Source organism: Pelophylax lessonae (genome assembly GCF_965119305.1).
Source record: "Pelophylax lessonae genome assembly, chromosome: 7".
Taxonomy (NCBI): Eukaryota; Metazoa; Chordata; class Amphibia; order Anura; family Ranidae; genus Pelophylax; species Pelophylax lessonae.
In genome coordinates this window covers 208,142,184-208,167,209 of record NC_138774.1, presented here as the reverse complement: position 1 = coordinate 208,167,209, position 25,026 = coordinate 208,142,184, and the positions used below count along the sequence as shown (strand labels likewise).

Genomic DNA, 25,026 nt, shown 5'->3' with positions numbered 1-25,026 from the left:
ACACCGGGAGACTAGTGTTCTCCACACCGGGAGACTAGTGTTCTCCACACCGGGAGACTAGTGTTCTCCACACCGGGAGACTAGTGTTCTCCACACCGGGAGACTAGTGTTCTCCACACCGGGAGACTAGTGTTCTCCACACCGGGAGACTAGTGTTCTCCACACCGGGAGACTGGGGTCGGGGCTGGTGTTCTCCACACTGGGGGGGCTGGGGCTGGTGTTCTCCACACTGGGGGGGCTAGTGTTCTCCACACCGGGGGACTGGGGTCGGGGTTGGTGTTCTCCACACCAGGGGGGCTAGTGTTCTCCAAACGGGGGGGGGGGCTAGTGTTCTCCACACCGGGGGGCTAGTGTTCTCCACACCGGGGGGCTAGTGTTCTCCACACCGGGGGACTGGGGTCGGGGCTGGTGTTCTCCACACTGGGGGGGCTAGTGTTCTCCACACTGGGGGGGCTAGTGTTCTCCACACTGGGGGGGCTAGTGTTCTCCACACTGGGGGGGCTGGTGTTCTCCACACTGGGGGACTGGGGTCGGGGCTGGTGTTCTAAACTTCCCCCTTCCTGCCTAACCATACAGTGCTACATGGCCAGGAAGTACAATCTCTTTAGCACAAACACTTCCCAATAAACCCAGATGTATTTAAATAAGTCAGAAAAATAAAGGAGGTCCAACATATAATTTATTTGCACTACAAGAACGCAGCAGGAGGTTATTCTTGATCATCCGGCAATACCAAGCTGTCGGGGTCGTAGTAGTTTTCAGGGATGAGTGGAAGACCCTGTGCTTCTCTCAGTTTCACCAAACGCTCGGCCTCTTTACGGGCCCAACGAGCCATCCTGTAGGAAGAGGAGAGACAGCAAAAATGTTTAATGGAGCTCGGGGCAGGTACAGCAAAAATAAAAGCAGCCTTTAGTTCAATGTCAGGAGCTCCTAACCCTTCCCCAATTATGGGCCTCAATAAATTGCCCAATATGTCCATCCCCATCACATTCTAACCTGCCAAAAACATGTCAATTGCTTGTTATTACTTCACATATAGACAGCTAGAAACAGAACAGCCGGAAAAAAAGAATTATTATATACAGCATGTGTGTGTATTTATATATAAAGCAGCAAATTACAAATACACAAACTAGCTACAACTAGTGAGGCACTTGCAGTTTTTGTGTGCAACCAAATGTTACTCGCACTTCATGTGACATACAAAGTTCATCTCTATGCTCCGAGTTCACATTCAATAATGCAGTGAATATAGTTTTCATTTTCACCTTTAGTTATACCTGTACTGTAGGTTGCTCTGGTCCCACCCCCCCCCCCCCCCCAAGAAGTCCTGAAGCCTGCTAGCAGCTTGCTTAAAGTGGCATTCAGCACTCATTAGAATCTGTGTTCAGCACTTACAAACTGGAGCTGAATGGCGCTGTAATATCTTCAACAAAGCTTGCCGTTCACACTATACAAGCTGAAGCCAATATGAAACAGGCCTTAGCTGAATACTTTAGGGACCTTTCTTTAGAATAAAAGTGAAAAGCTGAGCTCTACACAGCTTTAAAAAGAATCAAATTAATGCAGCTACTTACCTGTTAACATATAATTGTTAGGGATGCACCGAATGTTCGGCGGCCGAACATTATTCGGCCGAAAATAGAAAAAATAGCACTTTTGGTGTTCGGCCGAATAAGTCAAAAGGCCGAATAATTTTGTGCCGAATAATAGGGCTGAACGATAGTCGATATGATATCGACTATCGTTCTGTGGCCGTAGGCGATATTCATATCGCCGAGGTCACGATATTTACAGGGGGAAGGGACTCGGAGGAGGACAGGAGGACTCTCAGACTTCCGTGAACCCGGGACACTTCAGCGGTGAGCATACCTTACATTACTCACTCGTGCACTGCAGCCCGCCCCACACATTCAGTGAGTCTTACTCTCCTCCCTAGTTTTTTCAATGGCACATTCAGGAAGCCAATCACGCCGTGATTAGCTGCACAGCGAACCAATCACGCGAGCCTGCACACCTGATTGGTTCCGCTGTGCCGCTACTCACGGCGTGATTGGCTTCCTGAATGTGCCATTGAAAAAACTAGGGAGGAGAGTAAGACTCACTGAATGTGTGGGGCGGGCTGCAGTGCACGAGTGAGTAATGTATGTATGCGGCTGTGCTCCTTTCCAGGCTCCTACTACCACCACTATGAGAGACTGTCTGTCACTGTATAATCTGATCGAGTCCACACTGACACTGACTGACTGTCACTGAGTAATTGATGTTACCACATTAACCCTGACCTGCCCAGTGCCCTGTATCTGCAATTAAAATTTACAAGGCTGCCTGCATGCTTCCTGATTTCCATTCCCAGCATCCTTCCCAATCCCTACAGTGTCACTAACATTAACCCTATGGTACAAGGCTGCAGTGTGCACTGAATCCCATTCCCTACAGTAACATTTAGGGAGAGAGAGAGACATGAGAGGACAAGAGAGAGAGAGAGACATGAGAGGACAAGAGAGAGAGAGGACAAGAGAGAGAGAGGACAAGAGAGACATGAGAGGACAAGAGAGACATGAGAGGACAAGAGAGACATGAGAGGACAAGAGAGAGTGAGAGAGAGTGAGAGTGAGAGAGAGACACACGAGAGGACAAGAGAGAGGACAAAAAATTGGCAAAATAAATGGAAAAAATGCGAAACACCGCGTTTTCGGTATTCGGCCTCCGGCCAAACATTTTATTATTATTCGGCTTCGGCCAAGAATTTCATTTCGGTGCATCCCTAATAATTGTGTATACTGTTTTGTTAATGCAAGTAGATTAGGTATATTAGAGTTGGCATCGGCCTCTTGCACTCCATGTACAGCAGAGCTCAGACTGGAAGGGAGCAGCACACCAGGGAGCCAGATAGTTGTACTACAGTGCTCATGTGCACAAGAAAAAGCATGCTGGTTGGAGGAGAGAGCAGAGTGACAGAAATTAGCTTATCCGTCTACTGCTTCTCCTTTCACTGTCCAATCACAGGGTGGGGGGAAGCATCAAGATCGGTGTTACTTAACTGCATTAGGGAAAAAAAAATCAGGTGTGTGGCAGAGCTCAGAACTTGAAGAAATCCTTTGACGCATAAAACAGTGCTCTTTACATGAATTTAGCCATTTGCTCAGAGTTCAGCTTTAATAAATAAAAATCCAGCAGGAAGAGCTGCAGGTCCATTGCAGAGTCTGGCTAACAGTCTTTAGGATCTGGCAGTTGAGGAAAGTGGAAAAAACGCTGGATTTCCATCTCACTGGCATTCCTGTATGGATACGGATATAAAGGATCTGGTTCCCAGGCAGGCAGATTCTACACCATGGGTGGCCAACCTGTGACCCCCAGCTCTTGTGGAACTACAACTCCCATGAGGCATTGCAAGGCAATTCGCATGAGACATTGCAAGGCTGACAGTTGCAAGCATGACACCCAAAGGCAGAGGCATGATGGGACTTGTAGTTCCGCAACAGTCGGAGGGCCGCAGGTTGGACACCCATGTTCTACACCCTGGAGGATCTCCAGGGTCTGCTTAACTTGTAGTGTAATGTAACAAAAATGGAAATGTAAGCACCAGACCACTGATAAGAGGCCAAGCTACAACCTTATTGCCATAAACGGGAAAATACAAAAAGTATCCAACCCATCTCATGGTTCCAATAGCACCCCCTTCATCGGGTCTGGATTGACAACTCTGAATAAAAGTGAATAGGACTGGATCTTTACTATTATTATTATTGTTTCCAGTGGGATTGCAAGCATTGGCCTTGTAAGTAGCTGGTTTGTCTGCCAATGCCATATAGAAGCTCTGATGAAGGGGGCGCTCTTGGACCCCCCAAAACCCATAATTTTTGTATTGTCCCTCTGACTAACTGGAATAAAAGTTGTGTCTGGACCTCTTAGCACTGGTATGGCGCTTCAATTTCCATTTTGATTCATTCAGCATCTGCTAAACACATCTGAAATATCAGGTTTGGGTGGATTGACTCTTTAATATATTTTAAAATCCCGCTAGTACTGCTTCATGTCTATTATGTCCATTATCTTCCCCCAATCCTCTGAACTGCAGAATTACACGTCATTTGTTGGATCTCTGTACCAAGCTGGAGCTCTTCTTTAAGCTGTGCTAAAGAGGGCTATAATGTGGATGAATGATAATGAGAGAGAACGTGGGACTAATAGGAATGAAAGGAAACGTCTTGTTTCTCCATGCGTGGTTGCGTTCCACTTTGAGTGAGAAAAATCACTAAAACAGGTCTGCTATTTCTGGCAGATGCTGACACTCATTAAACGTATTAACAGCTTCCTCACCTCCTATCTGAGCCTCAGCCATAACATGTCAAACTCCCACGGAGAGATAGAAAATTAAAAGAAAAGCCACAGCAACAACACCCCCACTTAGCGTCACCATTCCCTGCAACCCAGACGCTGCATCAATCGTCTGCCTGGGCAGAGAATACAGAGAACGCAGTGTGTGCGGATGGAGGGAAACGCCTGCTTCTTCAGGAGGAACGTTGGATTCGGGGTTAAAGTGTATTTACACTTTTGCAGCCAATTTGGGATAACACTTACTTTAGATTTGTTACATATTCTCATAGCAAAACTTCATATATTTTACATTTCTGCTTACCTTTTTAATTGCTTAAAAATCATACCTAGCTTTCCTCAGTAATGTTGGAGAGGGGGATGGGGAGTGATGTTTAGCACAGTTAACCTTGTATGTGCTGTGGTGGTGGATCTTCATTTTTAGCTGTAAACTAGATTTGCACATTGCCCTAACAAAGGGTTAAAGATAAGAGGACCATTGTATGCTAACACCCTTTACAGTGGTTGAAAGGCTCAAGGTTTCTTAAGTGGGGTACACACTAGTAGAAAATCTGCTGAAAATTCCCATCTGAGGTAAAATCGTACGATTTTCGGCTAGTGTGTACACAACTTTCAGCAGCCGATGCCGACATTTTCAACAAAAAAAAAAAAAAAAAAAAAAACGGAGGGACAAACACCAAAATTTTTATCATCCGTCCCCAGCACCACCAATTTTCGTTTAATGTGTATGCCGTACGTCCACGGAAAATCGGATACGAAAGACCGCGCATGATCTGAAGTTGCTGACAACCCGGAAGTCTAGGAACAAACGTCCCAAAAAAAAAAAAAAATAAAAAATTCAGCCGAGAAATTTTGTGAACATTTATGCACTGTCAACTAAAAACAGTTATGACCGCTGAGCAAGAGAGAAAAATCGGAGGATATTTCGTCCGATTTCCGTCAAGTGTGTATGAGCCTTTACCTTCATGCATTCAGGTAAAAAACTCCAGGAGTGGAGCAGCCACCCAAAAAAAAAAAAAAAAAAAAAAAAAAAAAAAAAACTTACCTGAGCCTTCTCAATCCAGCAATGTGAACAAGAACCTCGGCTTTCCTGCTCTCTCCCTCCTCATTGGCTGAGACAGCAGCAGTACCCAATGGCTCCCGCTACTGTCAATCACAGCCAGTGGGCTAATAAGGTAGAGCTGCACGATTTGGCTAAAATAAAGATCATGATTTTCCCACAATTCTCAGCGTAACATCTTTTATATTATACAAAAAAAATTGGGCTAACTTTACTGTTTCGTTTTTTTAAAAATTCATTAAAGTGTATTTTTTCCCCAAAAACTGCATTTGAAAGACTTCTGTGCAAATACAGTGTGACATAAAAGATTGCAACCATCGCCATTTTATGCTCTAGGGCAGGGGTGGGGAACCTCCAGCCCACGATCCTTCTGTGCGGCCCGCACAATCGTTGCGATCCGCGCCCATCCCCCCCCCCCCCCCCCCCCGTGCCGCTGTGTCAGAAGGAGCCAATGGCTCCGTTCTGACACTGAATCTCCGAAAAGGGTGGACCCAAGGCGCAGAGCAGTGCGCCTTGAGCCCGCCCATTTGTGTGACAATAGCGAATGAAAATTCGCTACTGTCTCTTGGATCCTCCTTGGCCAATGTCATTGAGGACTCGAAGACCACGGGGACTGAAGAGAGGAAGCCGCCGCTACAACAGGTAAGTTAAGTGCACTGGGGCTTGGCACAGCAGAATCACCGCGATTCTGCCCACGATCCCGAAATCATTGCAAATCGCGGGACGCCTGTGCGTTGCCGTTGATTTGCAATGGCACCCCAAACGCTGTGCGATGTTGCCGCGATTTCCGCCTGCCGAATCGCGGTAACATCACGCAAACAAAATTGCGGGTCGCATGACGCCCCAAAGAAGCTCTTGTACCTTTTTTGGGCGTCATGCGACCCACGATTTTGTTTGCGCGATGCTACCGCAATTCGGCAGGCGGAAATCGCGGCAACATCGCACAGCGTTTGGGGTGCCATTGCAAATCAACAGCAACGCACAGATATCCCGCGATTTGCAATGATTTCCGGATCGCGGGCAGAATAGCGGTGTTCTGCCCGCGATCCGCTACGCTAACATGTGAACGTAGCCTAGGTGCCGGGTCACACTTGTGCGATGCGGGAAGGCTGTGAATTTGCAGCCTGCTCCCGCATCGCAAACGCACCCCTGGCAGTTCACACTGCCATATGCGATACGCTGGGGGTGTCAATGAAATGTTAAACGACAACCCCAGTTTGATCGCATATCGCAGTGCGATCTGACAGTTCGCACAGGATCGGATCGCACAAGTGTGAACCACTGTGCGATCCGATCCTGATGCGGCTGAAAAAACGCCTCATGTGCGACTTTTGTGCGGTTGCAGTGTGAATTTCAGCCTTACAAAGTGTATGGCTGAATTCGCCCTGCACACCCGATCGCATGTAATGAAGGAGCAGTGCGCTTCGAATTACATGCGATCGCCGCACACGCGGAAGCGTGAACCGGCACTAAGAAGTTTAACTGCCCTCATTTACAGAGTTCATGCCTTTGAAAAGAAAGAAAAGATACATTGTAAAGTAAAACAATGTTGATAAACATTTGCCAGGGCTCTTTTTTCTTTGACAGCTGTGAGTGAGCAGAGAACGGAATCGAGGGCAAGCGGTTTTAACAACGTGAGGGGGGGTGAATTGAGATTGCGATTTTTTAACGATTAATCGTGCAGCTCTACTATAAGGTGAGAGTGGGGACAAGCCGCCCTGTGTGTGAATGGACACACAGAGCAGAAGCTCAGGAGTGAGCCTGCTCCAGTGCCCCCATAGCAAGCTGCTTGCTATGGGAGTACTAGGCAAGGACCAGGAGTAGCGGTGGAGGACCCAAGAAGAGGAGGGTCGGGCCGCTCTGTGCAAATCATTATATGGCATATTTGTTAGTTAAAAAACAAACAAATGTCACTTTAAATTATTAGGTCATTAAATCTGCCCCTAACTGCAAGCTTTCTGAATAGTAGACACTGCCCAGCGGTTCCATTTATAAACCTGTTCCAAAGAAATAAGGCAAGATTTTTTTTATTTTATTTTTGCGTGCAGTGAGTGAAAACCCATAAAGTGGAGGCTTCTCAAATTTGACTGCAAGCACAAGAACATAAATGGAATATATTGCAGCCTATCAGGGCTGAGATGCGGTGGCTGCATTTGTTTTCTTGTTTCACCCGATGATCCTGCCAGTAAGACTTGCTGTCCTAAGGAGACAACGCTCACTGACTGTAGTGTATCTATGAAGGAGCAGCATTGTCACCCTAAGACAGGAAGGGTTTGGTGACAACAGGCGTTCTGTAGTTTAGCAGTAACCGGAGCTGTTTAAGATGGCAAGACAAAAGCGCACTGGATTTTCAGCAGGATCAACACTTTATTTTGCACTTACCATATACAACAAAATGCTTTTGATAGTTTATTTATGGACCAATAGCTTTACATACTCATTAAAATAAGAACTTTAGTCTGCTGCTTAGTGAATTCTTCCTGACCACAGCAGACTGGTTAGGCAGGACAATACACCATTCGAACCGCATATAGGCAAGCTGAATGTACCAAGCTGAGCGATCGACTTTGGTACAACCAGCGTGCCGGGTTTTACCTGCAATTATCGCTAGATGCTGCTAGCAATAATCACTGTTTTGTCCCGGTGGCAGAAGAAGACAATGGCCTGGCAGGAGGGATTCTCACGTCAACACTATGTTGACGGGGGCATTGGGCGAATTTCAATCCTGCAACCCGTGGTTGCAGGAAAGAAATCTGCTCCATGTATGACTGGCCTTAATCTGAGCTTGCAGGGGACGCACCCTTATACAATAACTGCTGATGAATATAAATTTTCTTTTAAGGGTCTCTGACGGGAAATAAGTATAGCAGCTGCCATTGCTGACCTGCTTTTTTAGATCTAGGGCTGTCAACCTCATCCATGCACCACCAGTTAGCGAACCGCTGACCTGAAACTCTTGTATGCACATCGGGTGTCCTGGACTCCTGGTACTACGCCAGCTATACACTTCTTCCAGGTCACTGACTCACTAAGTACAGAAGCAGTGGTAAGGATGATAATCTGGAGAATGCACCTTTAAAATAAGCTAATGGCAGCTCTCATTTAATGGTAATGTGTAACAACTTTCTACATTTTTATGGTCAGGCAAAAAAAAAAAAAAAGTGTTGTTAAACAAGTATGAAATAAATCTGATGTAGTTTTCTTGCCAGCCAGAAGGTGGAGCTTTAGGTTCCTTTCCACGTCTTACCCTGTCTACCTGTTCTAAAAATTCTGTTAACACAGCTAAAGCTAAAATCCACTTCAAAGGTTATCTGCCAAAAAATGATGCCCACTACTACAGAAGGCAGGTAGAAAGAGAAGAATTGGTAAGTAAGATTTGATAAGGCGGCTTGGGGTCCTTTCACACGAGCGGTGCCCTCGGCGGACTCAATCCATTGATTCCCGCTGAGCAGGCAGATGACAGCTCCGTCCCCGCTTACTTTGCAGAGACGGAACTGTCAGATCTCCGCTCTCCTCTATGGGAGATCAGATAAAACCGGACCGCCTGTCCGTTTTCATCCAATCCAATCCTGCAGACAGATGGAAAATAGGGTTTCCATCCATCTGGATTTCATGGACAGGATCGGATCAGATAGCAGCGAGTATCAGTGGAGATGTCTCCGATGACATCCGCTGCTCCATAGAGGAACATGGAGTATCCGATCAGATCCGCCTGGGGCAGAATGAGGAGAGGATTGGTATACGTTATGGGTGTGGCACCACCCGAGGATGCCTGTTGTTGGAGGACAGCTGTGTGCAATGGATTAGAGGGGTATTTGTACACCAGTAAACGTGTGCAGGAGGGTCTGTTTCAAAGACGACAGTCTGCAGTTTTGAGGCTTCTGCCTCTGATGTCAGAACAGAGCTGCAGCTGATGCCAAGCTACACTGCTGTTTTCTTCCAGCCCAGCATGAAAATAAATAATTGATCTCTTCTCATTAGAACTCTCCCCACAGGAAAGAGCATAGCCTGGCTGCAATGAGAACGCACTCAGTCCTCACCTGCGCTAATCACATAATACTGCTCACTAGACCAGGCAGAGCTGTGGACGTCGACTCCAATTGAGAGGTGACAGTGACAGCAGGGACATGTGACCCTACATCTGTCCCTACGTCCCAGTTATCAGTCCCTGCTCCAGTACAGTCTCCAGAACAAGCAATTAGAAGCTATATATAGTCACGCCTCAGCCGCGCTGGTCCACGGGGGTTTGCTCCAAATCTACTCGCTCCCCCAACCCCATGTTGAGGAGAGAAGGAGGGGGGCTACTGGTTCTGTCACTCGAAAAGCGACAGGCTACGTGAGGCGTTATGTGCAAGTTTCTGTCAGCAGAAGACTTATAGCTGTAATATATTCTCCCCCTCAGAGATGACTAAGTGATGGCAATATGAGTGTTGAGGGAACAGAGATGCCACACTGGCAGTTTATTGTATTAAGAGGACAGGGGGGCGGAGGAGATGGGAAGAGTTTACACACAACACAGAGGGGAAGAGAAAAGAACAGAAGCACAGAACGCCTTACCTTGGATCTGGCATGTAATATACAAATACGGTTCCAAACACCAGGCAGAGCGTTACACTACTGAAGAAGACCATGCGTGCGTTCCACAAGTCAGCTTCGGGGTCATCACTGAAGCCAAATGAATCTGGGTTCTAGAATAAAAAAAGCAGAAGTCAAACTGAGGAAGTCACAAGCATATAATGCAGCAAGAGTGCAATAAAAGAGTTAAAAAGGAATGCGATCATGAAATATAGATCTATAAAATCTTCTGGTATTATTAGGAGCTGAATGAAGGCAGCACGGGAAATAAAGCAGAAAAACATAATAAAAAGGTTTGTATATGCGAGAATATATATATTCATATTCTCACACACACAGTGTATATATAAACACAGATATTAAACCAGACAAATGACTGTTAAGGACTGCCTCTGGATTCACAATTAATGCCATGTTTGACGTAGACAATGTAAGCTCTTTGGGTCGGCAGTGCCTCTGCCTCATTCCATGGATGGGTAGAGATGGCACATGAAAGCAGCAAACGCAGGGGAGATGTGCACATCACACAAGCACTGTGCACAGAGGTGAAAGAAGACTGAGCGGCCCAGGAACAAAGAAGAGCTGCTAATGAGGAGGAAGCAGACAATAGAGACTGGTGGGAGAGAATGGAATGTGAGGCTTAAAGAACCCACTGATGAAAAAAGGATAGGGTAACAAAGAATCAGAAGATGTGGGTGGGGGGGTTTTATCAATCCAGCAAAAGATTCCTTGGACACAATATATATAATAAAAAGGTAGGAAAATGATGTACACATGCTGCTCTCTGCTGGTGAAACTGAAAAGTGCGCCCCTTACACAAGCAATTCTCTTCAATAAAACTCACGATTGCACACCGGACCTTGTGTCAGAAATAAAACAGTCTGTGTTGCACAGAAGCAATGAAGCAGCTTTAACCTTTTGCTTTCCAGTGTTTCTCCAATGCACAGCCAACAGAGTTCTTCTATAGAGAAGTTGATATGGGTAATGGCAACATAAAACACTTTGCCTTCTGGATAAACAAGGCCAAATACGTATGTATCTAAATAGAATTATTAGGCTTTTGCACAAATTTGCAACATACCACACATCAGGGCAATTATTATATTTCTAGCGTATTAAATAGCCCGTCCACTGTGATTCTTGAATTACTAGTGGAGTCCAGCTGGGTCATTGCTGGTTTCATATATCCTTGGAGACATCAGTGGTACACTCTCCCCAACCATAGTTACTGCCTCAGATTCCCAGGATTCTGTGTGTTCTTACGCCTTTCTCCATAAGAAATGTAAAATCCAAGAACGATAGAGGAATTCCCTGGTAATGGCTGGCACAGGTGTGCAAACAATGCTACACAAGGGCACAAATGCCACATTTAGGTGAACAAACGGCAAATAAAGCAATTGGTTAAAGTGTTATTAAACCCAGGAACCTGCATTTACAATATCTGCTCCCCCACAGTACATAGAAATGCAATCATTTTAGTAAATATAAACTCCTAAATATCTTCTCATCAGCAGTATATAGCAATCTTGTGACTTATCAGTTCCTGGTAAAGCTTGTAGGAGTTTTCATACTGCATTAAGCTGACCTATCAGGATGCCTGACACTCTGTCTGGACAGTGGTGATTGGCTCTGTGCTGATCACATGCACACTGCCAAGAAAAAAAAAAAAAAAAAAAAAAAAAAAAAAAAAACTACCACTACACACCAAACAGAGCATTAGGAGTCAGGCTGCTCATGCTCAGTCCCATCTAGTCAGGTTTTGGAGTCAGTAGAGGAAGTGGAGGATCAGAGAAGACAGGATCAAACACCCCTTTCACACAACGCAGAGGATTAACCCCTTAGATTCCACAATGAGTATAACAAGCATGCTTTCATGCATATACACACTGATTTTACTGTCGTGGGATTGAGTAACACTTCAAAAACTCTACAGTATCTACCAAAACCTAAAAAAATTAATTTGGGTAAACTGTTACTTTACCAATTTAAAGGGTTATGTTACTCCCTCTACTACAAGAGAATCGACATACAGACTTCCTGCACAAACCTAAAGTTAACTTGACCTGGCATAAAACCTAGCCTGTAGTAAAGCACATGGACCTTGTGGTGGCTATGACTGACATGTCTCTTCAAAGCCCCCCGAATCCTATTCCCAACCTATACATTAGGGGTGTTGAATTTAATCGTAGCATCAATGCATCGCGATTCAGCCACCCGAGATTCTAAATCAATGCTGCGACCAGCTTAATTGATGTGCTAATGACGTCATGTAGCGCCGTCCCTCCATCTCCGCACAGCGATGGCGCTTTGGAATCCGTCTGTGGTGGTTAGCCGCGCCCTCTTTTTCCACCTCCCGCTGACATCATCCCCAGCGTCGCTGCAGGAGGAGACACGAGGAGCAAGCGTCCCTGACCCTCGGACAGAGATGAGCTCCGGCATGTTCGAGTTTCCCCGTGCCTGACCCCGCTAGTAAGCCGACACTGCACTCTGCTAATCACAGGCAGCAAGACTTCTCCGATCAGTAGCTGTACAGATCGGGAAATGTCTCACTGCAGTGTCAGCTTCCTGGCGGGATCGGGCACATGAGGACTGTCATCTCTACTCTCGGACAGTCTGCTGTGGGAGACCTGAGTGTCAGAGCAAACATTCCCGGCTCCCACATGCGCGCTGGTACTCCTCCCTCAGTGAGTGTCTGTCCTGACCGTCCTCCAGCAAGTGTCCTCCGTCCTCTTAACACAGACCACTGTGGGCAGAGGGAGACCCCTGAGTGAGCGTCCCGGACCCCAACTCCCAGTCCTCCTTGGCTCAGGCGTCTGCAATCTGCAGTGACTGTTATCACTGATCAGGTACTAGTCTTATAAGTCTTCAAATACTATTACAAAGGTTGTAGAACACATGACACTGCCAGAGGTAATAATGAAGATGTTCGAGAAGCAGACTCTTTTACTGCTCACTTTGCTCAGATGTTGAGACAATTTGCACATGCACAATAGTCATCATTTGTTTACACAAAGACACACTGACAGTATCTTCTGCATCAGTTAATTTATGTGCCAATTATAATCGACCTAAACAAAGTGACTGTGTGTGCAGTTGTAGTGGAGCAAAAGTGTAAATAGGATGATACTGACCCCAGGAGGCCACCAGAGCACCAGCGGAATCGGCCAGAGGATCCCGAGACCTTGCCACAAACCTCTGAACTTTCCGGTTGACATGAGAGGCCAACAGGTCCACATCGGGGGTCCCCCACCAGAGACACAGTTGTTAAAAACACTTAAGGATGAAGGGACCATTCTCCCGGCTCCAACATCGGTCGACTGAGGTAGTCCGCCTTCCAATTCTCCACCCCCGGAATGTGCACAGCAGAAAGGGCCAGAACATACCGTTCTGCCCACCTTAGAATGCTAACTACTTCCCAGGCTGCTAGAGCACTTCTTGTGCCTCTTTAATGATTGACATACGCCAAAGCCGGGGCATTGTCCGATTGAACCCTTACTGGGCACCCCTGCAGACGATCTGTCCACTGGGACAAGCACAGCCTAATCGCACGAAGCTCCAGGATGTTGATTGGCAGACTGGATTCCTCCGGAGTCCAAACTCGAGCTGAGTCTGTACCCAAGACACCTCCCCACCCGGACAGACTGGCATCCGTGTAAACCACTGTCCAAAACAGGGGGAGGAAGGACTTCCCTTGCGGAAGCTCACCCCGGCTCAAAAGAATCAGATTGTCCAGTGATTAAGAAGTCTTGTCCCACTTGGCAAGAATATCCTTCTGCAAAGGCCTGGTATGAAACTGAGCAAATGGAACCACCTCGAAGGTGGAGACCATTAAACCCAGCACTTGCATGCAAGTCCTGAGAGATGACCGACGGTTGGACAACATGAGCTGAATCGCATCCTGCAACTTTAGCAGTTTCACCTCCGAAAGAAACACCTGGGCGGAGGCTGAGCCCAGAGTAAGGCCCAGGTAGTCTAGTTTGGTGGACAAAGTCAGAGCCGATTTCTGAAAATTCAGTCCAGCCAAACTCTTACAGCGTTCGTACCGTGATGTTCAGTTCAACCTCTAAAGTCGACGAAGGCTCTGCTCGCAAAAGAAGGTCGTCAAGATACCACAGTACCGCGATTCCCCTTTGCCTGATCAAGGCCAACACGTTTGTGAGCACCCGGGAGACCAAAGGGTAACGCCACAAATTGATAATGCTCCTCTCCCACGGCAAAGCGAAGGAAACGCTGATGCCCGACAATAATTGGAAAATAAAAGGTAAGCATCCTTGATCTCGATAGAGGCCAGAAAATCCCCTTGATGAAGGGATGCCACTACCATGCGAATGGACTCCATCCGAAATTTCTGAACCCGCACAAAGCAGTTCAGAGCCTTGAGGTCCAAGATTGGGCAGACATTGCCTTCCTTCCTGGGAACAGTAAACCGATTCAAATAAAATCCCTGAAAACGTTCCAACTCTGGAACCGGCTCAAACTCCCTGTGATAACAGATCCTGCACTGCCCCGTAAAGATCCGGGGACAGGCGCAAGTTGGAAGGGAAGAAAGTTGCTGGAGGGAAGGACCAAAACTCGATCTTGTAACCAGACTGAATCAACTCATGTACCCATTTGTCTTGAATGAGTGAGGTCCACGGGCCTGAAAAGAAACAAAGACCCCCCCCCCCCCATGGATACGGGTGAAGGTGCCCCTTCAGGCAGAGGAGGGCTTGTTTGCGGGGCCAGCAGAATACGCTTTTGATTTACCAACCCAGGGTCTCTTGGAGCCTCCCGCGAAGGTACGGGTGAATTATGACCCCTTGTCCTGCGATCCAGCCTGACGAAAGGGCCGCTTGTAAGCTGAGAAAAAAGGACCACGTTTAAGACGATGCTCCTTGTTCTTAGCAGCCTGTGGAAGCAGAATACACTTACCTCCAGTAAGACCTTTAATAATCTCTTCCATAGAAGCACCGAACAAACAGGCTCCTGCAAAAGGTAGATCAGTCAGCACCTTTCTGGAAGCCTAGCCGCCGACCAGTACTTCAATGAAATCATGCGGTGAAGGATCATCGCAGTCACAGACACTCAAAAAGCCAAAGGGGCCGCATCCAGGGATGCGTCACAGATGTACTGTAGCCCCTGTATCAACTGACCCGCCAGCTCAGGAGAATTTTGACCTCCTTCCAGATCCTGGCATAAAAGTTTTGCCCATTCCGTTAAGGCCTGGAAGACCAAGGGGATAGCAAACACCTGCCTCAAAATTAAGCCCGCCACGGTGAAAAGATAACGGACCAGAGCCTCAGCTCTCTTGTCCACAGGGTCCTTAAAGTATGGGGAATCTTCCACTGGAAGAAGCGTGGCTTTATTTAATCTAGAAACCTGAGAGTCCACCGTCGGTGGAACAGTCAGCTTCTTCAAAAGAGACTCCTGAAAAGGGATACCTCCCAGCGAAATGCTTAAGTATTCCGACCATGAGTTTCGGGGCTTCCCACTGACTAGCAACAATCTCTTCAAAATCGGCAGGAAAGGGGAATACCTTAGTCACCTTGGAAGGTGTACGGGTGCTAAACTGCACCAGTGCAAACGACGCAGCATTAGCTATGTCCTCCAATTTTAAAGTTTCCCGCACTGCCTCCACAAGCGCCTTTTTATGTGCAGCCGCAGTGGAAGAGGAATCATCCTCACTATTGGAGCACTCAGGGTGCATGGACTCAGCAGGTTGACTCCCGTCTGCGGCGGCCAAGCCCACCTCAGACTCTGAGGAGGCAGAGGATACAGGTGATGGTGGGGGGCGCTTCTTAGTAGGCCGCTTTTGAAGGGCCATATCAACTTTTGACACAAGTGACTGTAAGACCACAGTCATGGCTGCCAGGGCAGACTGAGACCCAGAGGGTCCCGCAGCTTCTGAAAGTGGATCAGGTGGCGATACCTGCTCCAGGGACTCAATGTTTAATTTGGAGGCCGCCCTTACCTACTTCACGACTGACCGCCACAGTTTTACTGCGGCAGGCAGCTCCTCTTGCGCGAACCAATGTAGCTCTACGTCGGTCGGTCGCCCCTGCAGCAAGGGGGCGAGGGCGGCGTGCTCCCGCCCCCACTAGGCAGCGGGGACTCGATTCATGGGGCAGGAAGCTCCGATTGCCTGAGAGAGAAGGATAGTCAGCTATTGTAAACATAGCTGACCGTTCTTCTCTCTGGAATGATGACAGAGCACCGGGGGTCCAGTGGGGCTATGTCGCGGCCAACCTAGCTCGGAGCCAATAGTTGGGTCACGCTCGTTGGCCAGACTGGGAAGACCGTAAGGATCTAGGATATCCAGTGCGTCGCTCAGTCCGGCAGTTGATTGTAGTACTCACAGGAACCAACTTGATTGTGGTTCTCACAAGAACAGAAAATTACATAAAAGAAGAAAAAAATTCAATTTAAAAAAAGGAAAAAATGCCAGGACCACAGATCCCAGCAGGAAACAATGTCCTTACTCCTGACTAGGCAGAAAAAAACTGAAGTCCTAGAGCAGGAAGTGGTAGTATACCCCCTGGGATTGCCCCAGGGCCGTAGTTAAGATTATTTCCGCCTAGTCCTACTCCTGTGGAGAGAGCAATATAAGCCCAAGGGTCTAAGAAGATATGGAGCTGTGTCTGCCAGTCAGAGAACGAAAGAGACCGTAAACTCTTAAAAAAATTCACTGCCAGCCCCTCTCTTTTAAGAAGCCATATTGCACTGTATAAATGTTTGTTAAATATGAAGCATGTAAATACCTTTTTTTTTTAATGTATCTTTAGGCTGGTCACATGACTCCCGGCCGCTCTACACCTCCGATCCAGGGGTACATTCGGAGGGGCTGAGCGGCCACGTGACCTCCCCAGTGGATGTTAGAGGGAGATCTCAGCCCCTCCCGCTGTAGCCCTGGATCGGAGTAGGAGAGCGGTTCGGAGTCACATGATCAGCCTGAAGATATATGAAAAAAAAAAAAAAAAAAAAAAAAGGTATTTAGAGACATCAAAAAAAAAAAAAAAACACACACTAGGACTGTGCATCATGGCTATATACAAGAGAGGGGCTGACAGCGAATTTAAGTGTTCAGGTTACAAACACTTTAAAGCACGTGTGTCAAACACAAGGCCCGCGGGCCGAATGTGGCCCTCCAGGCCATGTCATGTGGCCCTCGCACCTCTCCTGCAGCTAGCCCCTCATCTCTGTTCCTACCTTGTCTCAGCAGTCAGCAGCAGAGAGGAGAACAGAACTTCTCATACAAATTCTGTACCTCTCTGTTCAGTTGCAGCACCACCTCATCTCTACCTCCCCTGGTCTCAGCATTCAGCAAACTCCAGCCCTCCTCTGGTTCTCCTCTAGACCCTGCACTTTCTGCTTCCCAGCTCCATTCCCAGCCTCTTCCAGGATGCAGCACAAGATAAAGAGGGTGCACTGTGATGTAAGGGAGGGTGGGGAACTTTTCACTTCTGATAGTGGGGGACTCTTGACATCTAGTCTTGCAGATACAACTGGCCCTTTGAAGGCAACCATAATGCTGATGCGGCCCTCGATGAAATTGGGTTTGATACCTCTGCTTTAAAGCATCAAAAAGCTAATTTTTTTTTTTTTGGATAGAGTCACAATATTCAACAAAAAATATCACTTTCAAAGCGATCGTACGATAATCTCACAGTTGGTACACAGCTCTCGTCTGAAAATTTCCGAAGGGAAAAACCGGAAAATGTTTCTCCTATGATATCAGATCATACAATTTTCGTTCAATCAATACAGTTTTTTGCCAAAATACAATACAAACTCATTACATCACTTCCAAATTTTTATTCCGACGTACGAGAATTTACGTACTTTAGTAGCCTATTCGTTTTCGATATAAAGACTAGCATGCAAAGGAAAAAAAACACCACGAACGATCATTCGTCCAAAAACCTCATTGTGTGTACCAGGCTGTTTTTTTTTTTTTTTCCCCCATCTGTGTACCATTGAAGACATTTTCCTTCACTTCCTACCCCATAGCCAAACAGGAAGTAAGAGAAAATCCTTTCAAAGTGAAGGAATCCTGGGCTGTCACCAGAAGTAGCGTTTCCGTTGGAAGATTTCCCCTCTAATACTGTTCTAATGTCAGCCCAAAATTTGGGATTTGCCTTTAATTTCACTTTCCATAATAATGGTAAACAGAACAAATGGGGTGAATCTCCCTAAAAGGGGCACAGACAGCAACAGAACCTGGCAGGGGTTTTAAAGTGGTTGTAAACCACTTACCACTTACTTAACCACTTATTATTTTTACTTATAGGCAAGACTATATTAAGGCCTACCTATAGGTGCTGTAAATATCTCCTAAACTTGCACCATTTAGGAGATATTTGCAGTGCATGCAGCTGACGACGTCATTGGCGCATCCGCTCTGAAGAAACGGCCGGCCGTGCCGTTTCTTCAGAGGCCAGTGCCGTGACTGTGGAGTGACGTCACGCGGCTCCAGCCAGTAATACTGCCGGAGACCGCAGACCTGGAAGAAGACGGGTGAACATGGATGCGTCAGCGGCGTGGACTTCGTTGGAGGAAAGTGTCACATAATGTGCTAGAATGCAATGCATACTAGCACATTATGCATTTACTTTGCAGGGAAGAAAAAACATTTTGAGGAGTTTACTTCCTCTTCAATACCTCTCCACAACTAAAAAGGAAATACGTTTGGTCTTTAATGACCTTCTAAAGCTGAAATTGAATTTAAAATTTTGTGCCTACAGCACAAGTGTCCCTCGTGTGCTGCTTTTTGCTTCTTACTGTAGAAATTCTACCTCCCCAATGCCATACAATGCTGGTCTTCTGGCACTAAGGAGGGGGGGGGGGGGGGGGTGTTAAGGTCAGCAGCTGTGTCTGGGATAGATAGTACAGAAATGATCTATTGAGGTCCTTCCAGTTGTGAGATACTACAAGTATCTATGGTGGGGCCCATTATCAAAGTACCTGAAATAACTTTCTGACTTGCTCTCTTTGCGCCACCAGCTCAAAAACACAAGCCCAACTGAAAGTCTAATTTTAATTGGCTGGTGGCAACCAATACAGCAAATTCTAATTTGAGATACATTGTAAAACGAGGTTCTCATTTGCAAAAAAAAGGGGTCATCTTGTTTAGAAGATACTGACCCACCTCCTCCAATGATAGACAAAATAATAGAAAAATTGAAGTTAAAACAACAATATGAACCAGCTTCAACTTCAGACACAGGTTGCCTTGTTGTTATGCTGCGTTTGCATATCCAGGCAAAACTTTCTCCTTGAGTTTGGATCAAAACCTCAGTCATGTTTTTGGAACTCTTAGGGTTCCCTCTGTAAGGATTTCCCTGACTTCCTGTCGCAGTGACCACTGCCTTTGGGGCTGGAAGCTTAAACAATGACAGCAATAAAAGCTTAACAGAGATTCTAACCCTTTCCTACTCCAAAACAAAGGAAAGGGCTTGCATGGAATTTTACTTTATAGTGGGACTCCTCCTTTCCCCTGCAGAGAGATGCGGTCTACCTCCTCTTCATACAGTGTAGCTATAGTAACAATCTTACAGAGCGTTCTGGGACTGAATAACAAAAACAAAGCAAAGAAAACTAGTTCAATCCAACACAGTACTATGTAAGCAAAGAATATCAGAGCTAGGTCAAATTAAAGAAAAAGCAGCCAATTAAAAACCATGATACCAGTCAACCAAATAGAGCACATAAAAAGCAGCACTGATTCCAGCATAGTAATTAACATGTGATAAACATTAAACTTCAATTATGTGATCAATCAGAAAAACAGATACAAAATAAATGAATAAAATAGAAGAAAATGTCCACAAAAGAAGAAGTCCTTTTTTTCAAAGAGTCTCCGCTCAAAAGTAATCCAATCCCTCAACAGTGCAAAAAATTGGATTTTTGACTTACCGTAAAATCCTTTTTCTCTGATGTTCATTGATGGACACTGCTCCTGTCACTCTTGACCATTGGGTTATACTGCCACCTACAAGAGTAGGACACTAGGCAGAAAAAAACTTCTGGCTATACCCATGGGCAGTCCCAGGGGGTATACTTCCTCTTCCTGCTATAGACACTCAGTTTTGTTACAAGCAGTGTCAGGAGAATCATAACTCCACAGAGCGGTGGGTGCTGTGTCCGTCAATGAACATCAGAGAAATGGATTTTACGGTAAGTCAAAAATCTAATTTTCTCTTTCGTTCATCGATGGACACAGCTCTTGTCATTCTTGACCATTGGGATGTCCCAAAGCAGTGTCAAACATGAGGGGTAGAAAACAGCAAAAAATTCCCAAGGTTAAACAGTAGCCAACCAGGTGACAGGGTTCAACCAAAACAACTGGAGCCCACCTGAAAAAAATAATACACCCTTAAAAGAGGACCAGGTCCTCTTAACAGCAGCCTGCAAAACCCTGCGGCCAAAAGGAAGCATCCGCTGATGTCAACACATCCACTTGATAAAACTTTGTAAAAGTGTGCACCGACGACCAGGTGGCAGCCACTGACGCTTGATGACGGAAGGCCCAGGAGGCACTAAGTGCCAGAGTAGAGTGCGCCTTAACAGGGAAAGGAGGAACCTGACCCCTGATTGAATAGGCCTGGACCACCGTCTGTCTGATCCATCTGGAAATGGTCGCAGAGGAAGGGGACAACCCTTTGCAAGGTCCATCCGTGAGCACCGTGACAAACCTCTTTCCTTTAGCAGCTGGCTTTCAACAGCCAAGCTGTCAAAGCTAGCAACCATAAAGCAGGATGGAAGATCGGTCCTTGGGAGAAGCTTCCAAGGAATGTCGGCGACCATCGCACAAGATCGGCTTACCAGGCCCGGCGAGGCCAGTCCGGCAGCTATGTCCAAACTATGGCCCTCCAGCTGTTCAGGAACTACAAATTCCCATCATGCCCAGTTATGTCTGTGAATGTCAGAGATTTACAATGCCTCATGGGAATAATTCCTGAACAGCTGGAAGGCCATAATTTGGACACCCCTGCGTGACTAAGATGACTGGAATTCCTTCTGCCTCGATTCTGCGTAGGAGTCTAGGCAGAAGCTTGAGAGGAGGGAAGGCGTAGATTAAACGATACTGACCCCGCATTACCACCAGTGCATATGTGGCTTCTGCTGAGCCGAGACAACAGATCTGTCTGGGGGGTGCCCCACCGGAGACATAGTTGCAGAAACACCCCTGGATGAAGGGACCACTCCCCTTGGTCCAACAACTGCCGACTGAGGTAATCTGCCTGCCAATGTTCCACCCCGGAAATATGTATGGCAGAGAGGACTGGAACGAACCGTTCTACCCACCTTAGAATGCCGACTACCTCCAGAGCCGCCAGGGCACTCCTTATGCCCCTTTGGCGATTGACATAAGCCACAGCTGTGGCGTTGTCTGATTGAATGCGCACTTGACAACCCTGAAGACGATCCGTCCAATGATCCAGACACAGTCTGGTCGCTCCGAGTTCCAAGACGTTGATCAGTAGTCTGGACTCTTCCAGTGTCCAGATCCCCTGAGCAGAATGCTTGCTGAGGACTCCCCCCAGCCGGACAGGCTGGCATTCGTGGTGACCACCATCCAATACAAGAAGAGGAAGGATTTTCCCAGCCGAAGTGCCAGGGAGGGAAGCCACCATATCAGAGACTTCTTTGCTGCCCGACTCAGCTGGATCTGACTGTCCAGAGACTGCGGAGCCTTGTCCCACTTAGAATCTCCCTTTGCAGGGACCTCGAAGGTAGACACCATCAGGCCCAGCACCCGCATGCAAGTCCGGAGGGATGACCATTTGTTGGACAGCAGGAGGCGGCGAATCGCAGCCTGCAATTTCCGGAGTTTGTCCAGAGGAAGAAGCACTCTGGCTACGGCTGAGTCCAGAGTCATACTCAAATAGTCCAGCTTCGTGGATGGCACCAGGGCAGACTTCTGAAAATTCTGAATCCAGCTGAACTTTCACAGAGTTTGTATTGTGATCTCCAGGTTCTCCACCAGGGCAGAGGGAGACTCCGCTCGCAGGAGATCGTCCAAGTAGCCCAGTACCATGATCCCCTGTTGGCGTAGCAAGGCTAGCACCGGAGCCAACACATTTGTGAAGACCAGAGGCGCGGAGGCGAGACCAAAGGGTAACACCACAAACTGATAATGCTCCCCTTCCACAGCAAAGCGGAGAAAACGCTGGATTGGATGCACTTTGCCTTCCTTCCTGGGGACTGTGAACAGGTTTGAGTAAAAACTCTAAAAACGTTCCGAAGTCGGAACTGGAACATCCACCCCTTGAAGGAACAGGTCTTGTGCCACCCCACACAGACCCTTTAACCGGTCTGTGGACAGGCGCAGGTTAGAAGGAGAAAACCTTGTCGGGGACAAGAGAGAAACTCGATCTTGTAGCCGGACTGAATGACTTAGTGGACACTCTTGTCTTGCACCAGGGAAGTCCATGGGTCTGGAAAACCAGCGAGGATGTCCCCCCCCACCCCCCCCACCCCTGAGACGGGTGAGGGTGTACCTTCATGCAGAAGGAGCTCGCTCTCGGCTTGCCACACCAGGTTCGTTTGGATGCGCCAGAGGAGCCCTGAAAGGCTTCGAGCCCTCGTCAGTCGACCCTGAGGGACGAAAAAATTTCTTTAGAGCCGAGAAGGAAGGACCGCGTCTATGATTAGGTTCCTTGCTTATAGCATAGCCCATAAGACCTTTTATGATGTAACCCAGGGTAGCTCCACACAGACAATCTCCTTGAAAGGGAAGATCAGTGAAGGCCTTTTTAGAAGTCTGGTCTGCATATCAGCATCTGAGCCAAAAGACACGCTGAAGGACCACCGCGAAAACAGAGAGACGAGCCATCAGGGGAGCCACATCCAAAGAGGCATCACAGATAAACTGCAGCCCCTGAACCAGCTGGTCCGTCAGCTCAGCAAGGCAGGAGGGAGCTGTTCTCCCTCCAGGTCACAGCGTAAAAGCTTAGCCCACTTGGTCAGAGTTTGCAACAGTAGGGCAATGGTGAATACCGGTCTCATTGCCGAACCAGCTAAGTTATACATAATGCGGGCCACAGCCTCCGCCTTCTGGTCAGCCGGATCCTTAAAGGCCGGGGGCTCTTCAACTGGAATCATGGTTGCCTTGTTTAATCTGGAAATCGGAGGGCCCACCACCGGTGGCACAGTCTACTTCTTAAGGAGGGACTCCTCATAGGGTAATGCTTAGTAATCGCTTTTTGCTAGCCCGTCACCCACAAGAGACTCCAGGACCGCCGTCAGTGTATGGATGGATAGTTGGGACCCTGGGGGCCCTGCAGCCTCAGAAAGGGGATAAGGTGGGAAAACGTGCACCAAAGACTCCATGAGACACCAGGGGGACCCCACAAAAGAGTGTAACACTGCTAAGCGACAACCCCCACTGCGCTGGCAGCATTACCCGGTCGCCAGCACCAGGCACACAGCGATCCTCAGGAGAGAGGGAGAGGACCCCATCAAACTCACCACCCATCGACACAGGCACCAGCAAACAACAGAAGAATCTGCACTACACGTGCGGCGATCAGGAAGATAAATGATCCAGGAGTCAGCACCAGGGGAAAAGGAGGGGCTCCCACTGCCAAAAGCGCCGCTCACAGGGCTCCACTGTCATGGCCGCTGCTATTTGCATAGGTAAATATCTGTCATGTATAGAAACACACAGACTACAACAAAATGGCGGCACTAGGAGGCATACAGGGACCAGGCTTTGGGACAGATCCAGGCAGGACAGGGAGCCCTCCCCGCTCAATCGATCATCCGGTCATGCACCCCCCCCCCCCATTAGCACCCTGCCCCAACCCCAGAGGAGGTGCCTGCAGGAAGGAGGGGAACCCGGGGGTCTGACCATCCCAAGGAGGCGCCCACATACGCACCAAAACCCTTTCAGGGGTAGAGGGGGGGACAACTACTCACCATACCAGGAACAGGGTGGGAACCACTCCAGACAGACCCTTCTCTCCATCGAAATGGGGGGCTGTGGGCCGGGAGGAACACCGACTCAGGCCGAGGCCAGGTTGTATGCGACCTTGCAAAACGTTTAACTTGCAGGGCCAGACCCCGTCCAGTGGGGCTATGTCGTGGCCGACCTAGCACGGAGCTGAGGCCTGCGCGCGCTTGTTGGCCAGACTGGGGTGACCACTGGATCTAGAGTATCCAGCCCGTCGCCTAGTCTGGCAGTTGATTGAAGACCTCATGGGTAAAAAACCAGGAGGAAAAAATTTCCTATCTAAAAATTTTGCCTGGATCAAAGATCCAAGCAAGGAACTAGGTCCTTACTCCTGACTAGGCAGAAAAAAATTGAGTGACTATAGCTGGAAGAGGGAGTATACCCCCTAAAACTGCCCATGGGTGCCTAGTGTCCTACTCCTGTAGGGGGCAGCATAACCCAATGGTCAAGAATGAAAGGAGCTGTGTCCGTCAATAAACGAAAGAGAAAATACTTCTCATCCACTCTGCAAAAAGAATCCACCACCATGAGATATGATCAAAGGTGCCTCTTACCAGATTTGTTGAACCATTAAGTTAAAAATAGTCATAAAGCGCTCAATGTATCAGGGATGGAAACAATTCCACTGCATTGTATAGGCAGCTCTCGGCATCAAGGTCACCAATAGAAAAATAATAAACAAATATGAAGTATGTAAAAACTTTAGTTTAACAACTTGCCGACTGCAAAAGGAATATATATGTTGCGGTTTGCAAGTGGTCTACTGGTATTATGCCCCCCCCCCCCCCCATGATCCCCGCAATGCTTGCCTTTTTTGCTCGGGCTGTTTGTACCATTGCGCCAGAGAAACGATTCAATGATGCGGTCCGCTGGTCACAGAGTTGAACAAAGACCAAATTGTCTCTATGGCCTTGGAAGACTGGAGCGATGTCATGATGTTACTTCCGGTCAAGGTTGGAAGTGAACGCTTTTTTTTTTTTTTTACATTTTAAAGCAAAAGAAAAAAAAAAATAAAAATGGTTTACATTTTTTTTATTGATCTTTTGCTTTTAAAAGCAAAAGAGATTTGGTGTCTTTTTGACCTCAGATCTCTCAATAAAGAGGACCTGTCATCCTTATT

At 47.4% G+C, this 25,026-nt stretch overlaps 1 protein-coding gene across 1 annotated transcript in view; it reads right to left on the bottom strand.

Moving 5' to 3' along the window:
• Nucleotides 1-659: 659 nt before the first annotated feature.
• The window catches only part of NDUFB11 (NADH:ubiquinone oxidoreductase subunit B11), a 40,280-nt gene continuing 15,913 nt past the window's right edge, over nucleotides 660-25,026 (bottom strand). Inside the window, exons 2-3 of the mRNA XM_082263423.1 lie at nucleotides 9,956-10,086; nucleotides 660-836 (exon numbers count right to left, since the gene is read on the bottom strand). Coding sequence (XP_082119549.1) covers nucleotides 710-836; nucleotides 9,956-10,086 — 258 coding nt within the window. The 3' untranslated portion in view covers nucleotides 660-709. The remainder of the gene's footprint in view (nucleotides 837-9,955; nucleotides 10,087-25,026) is intronic.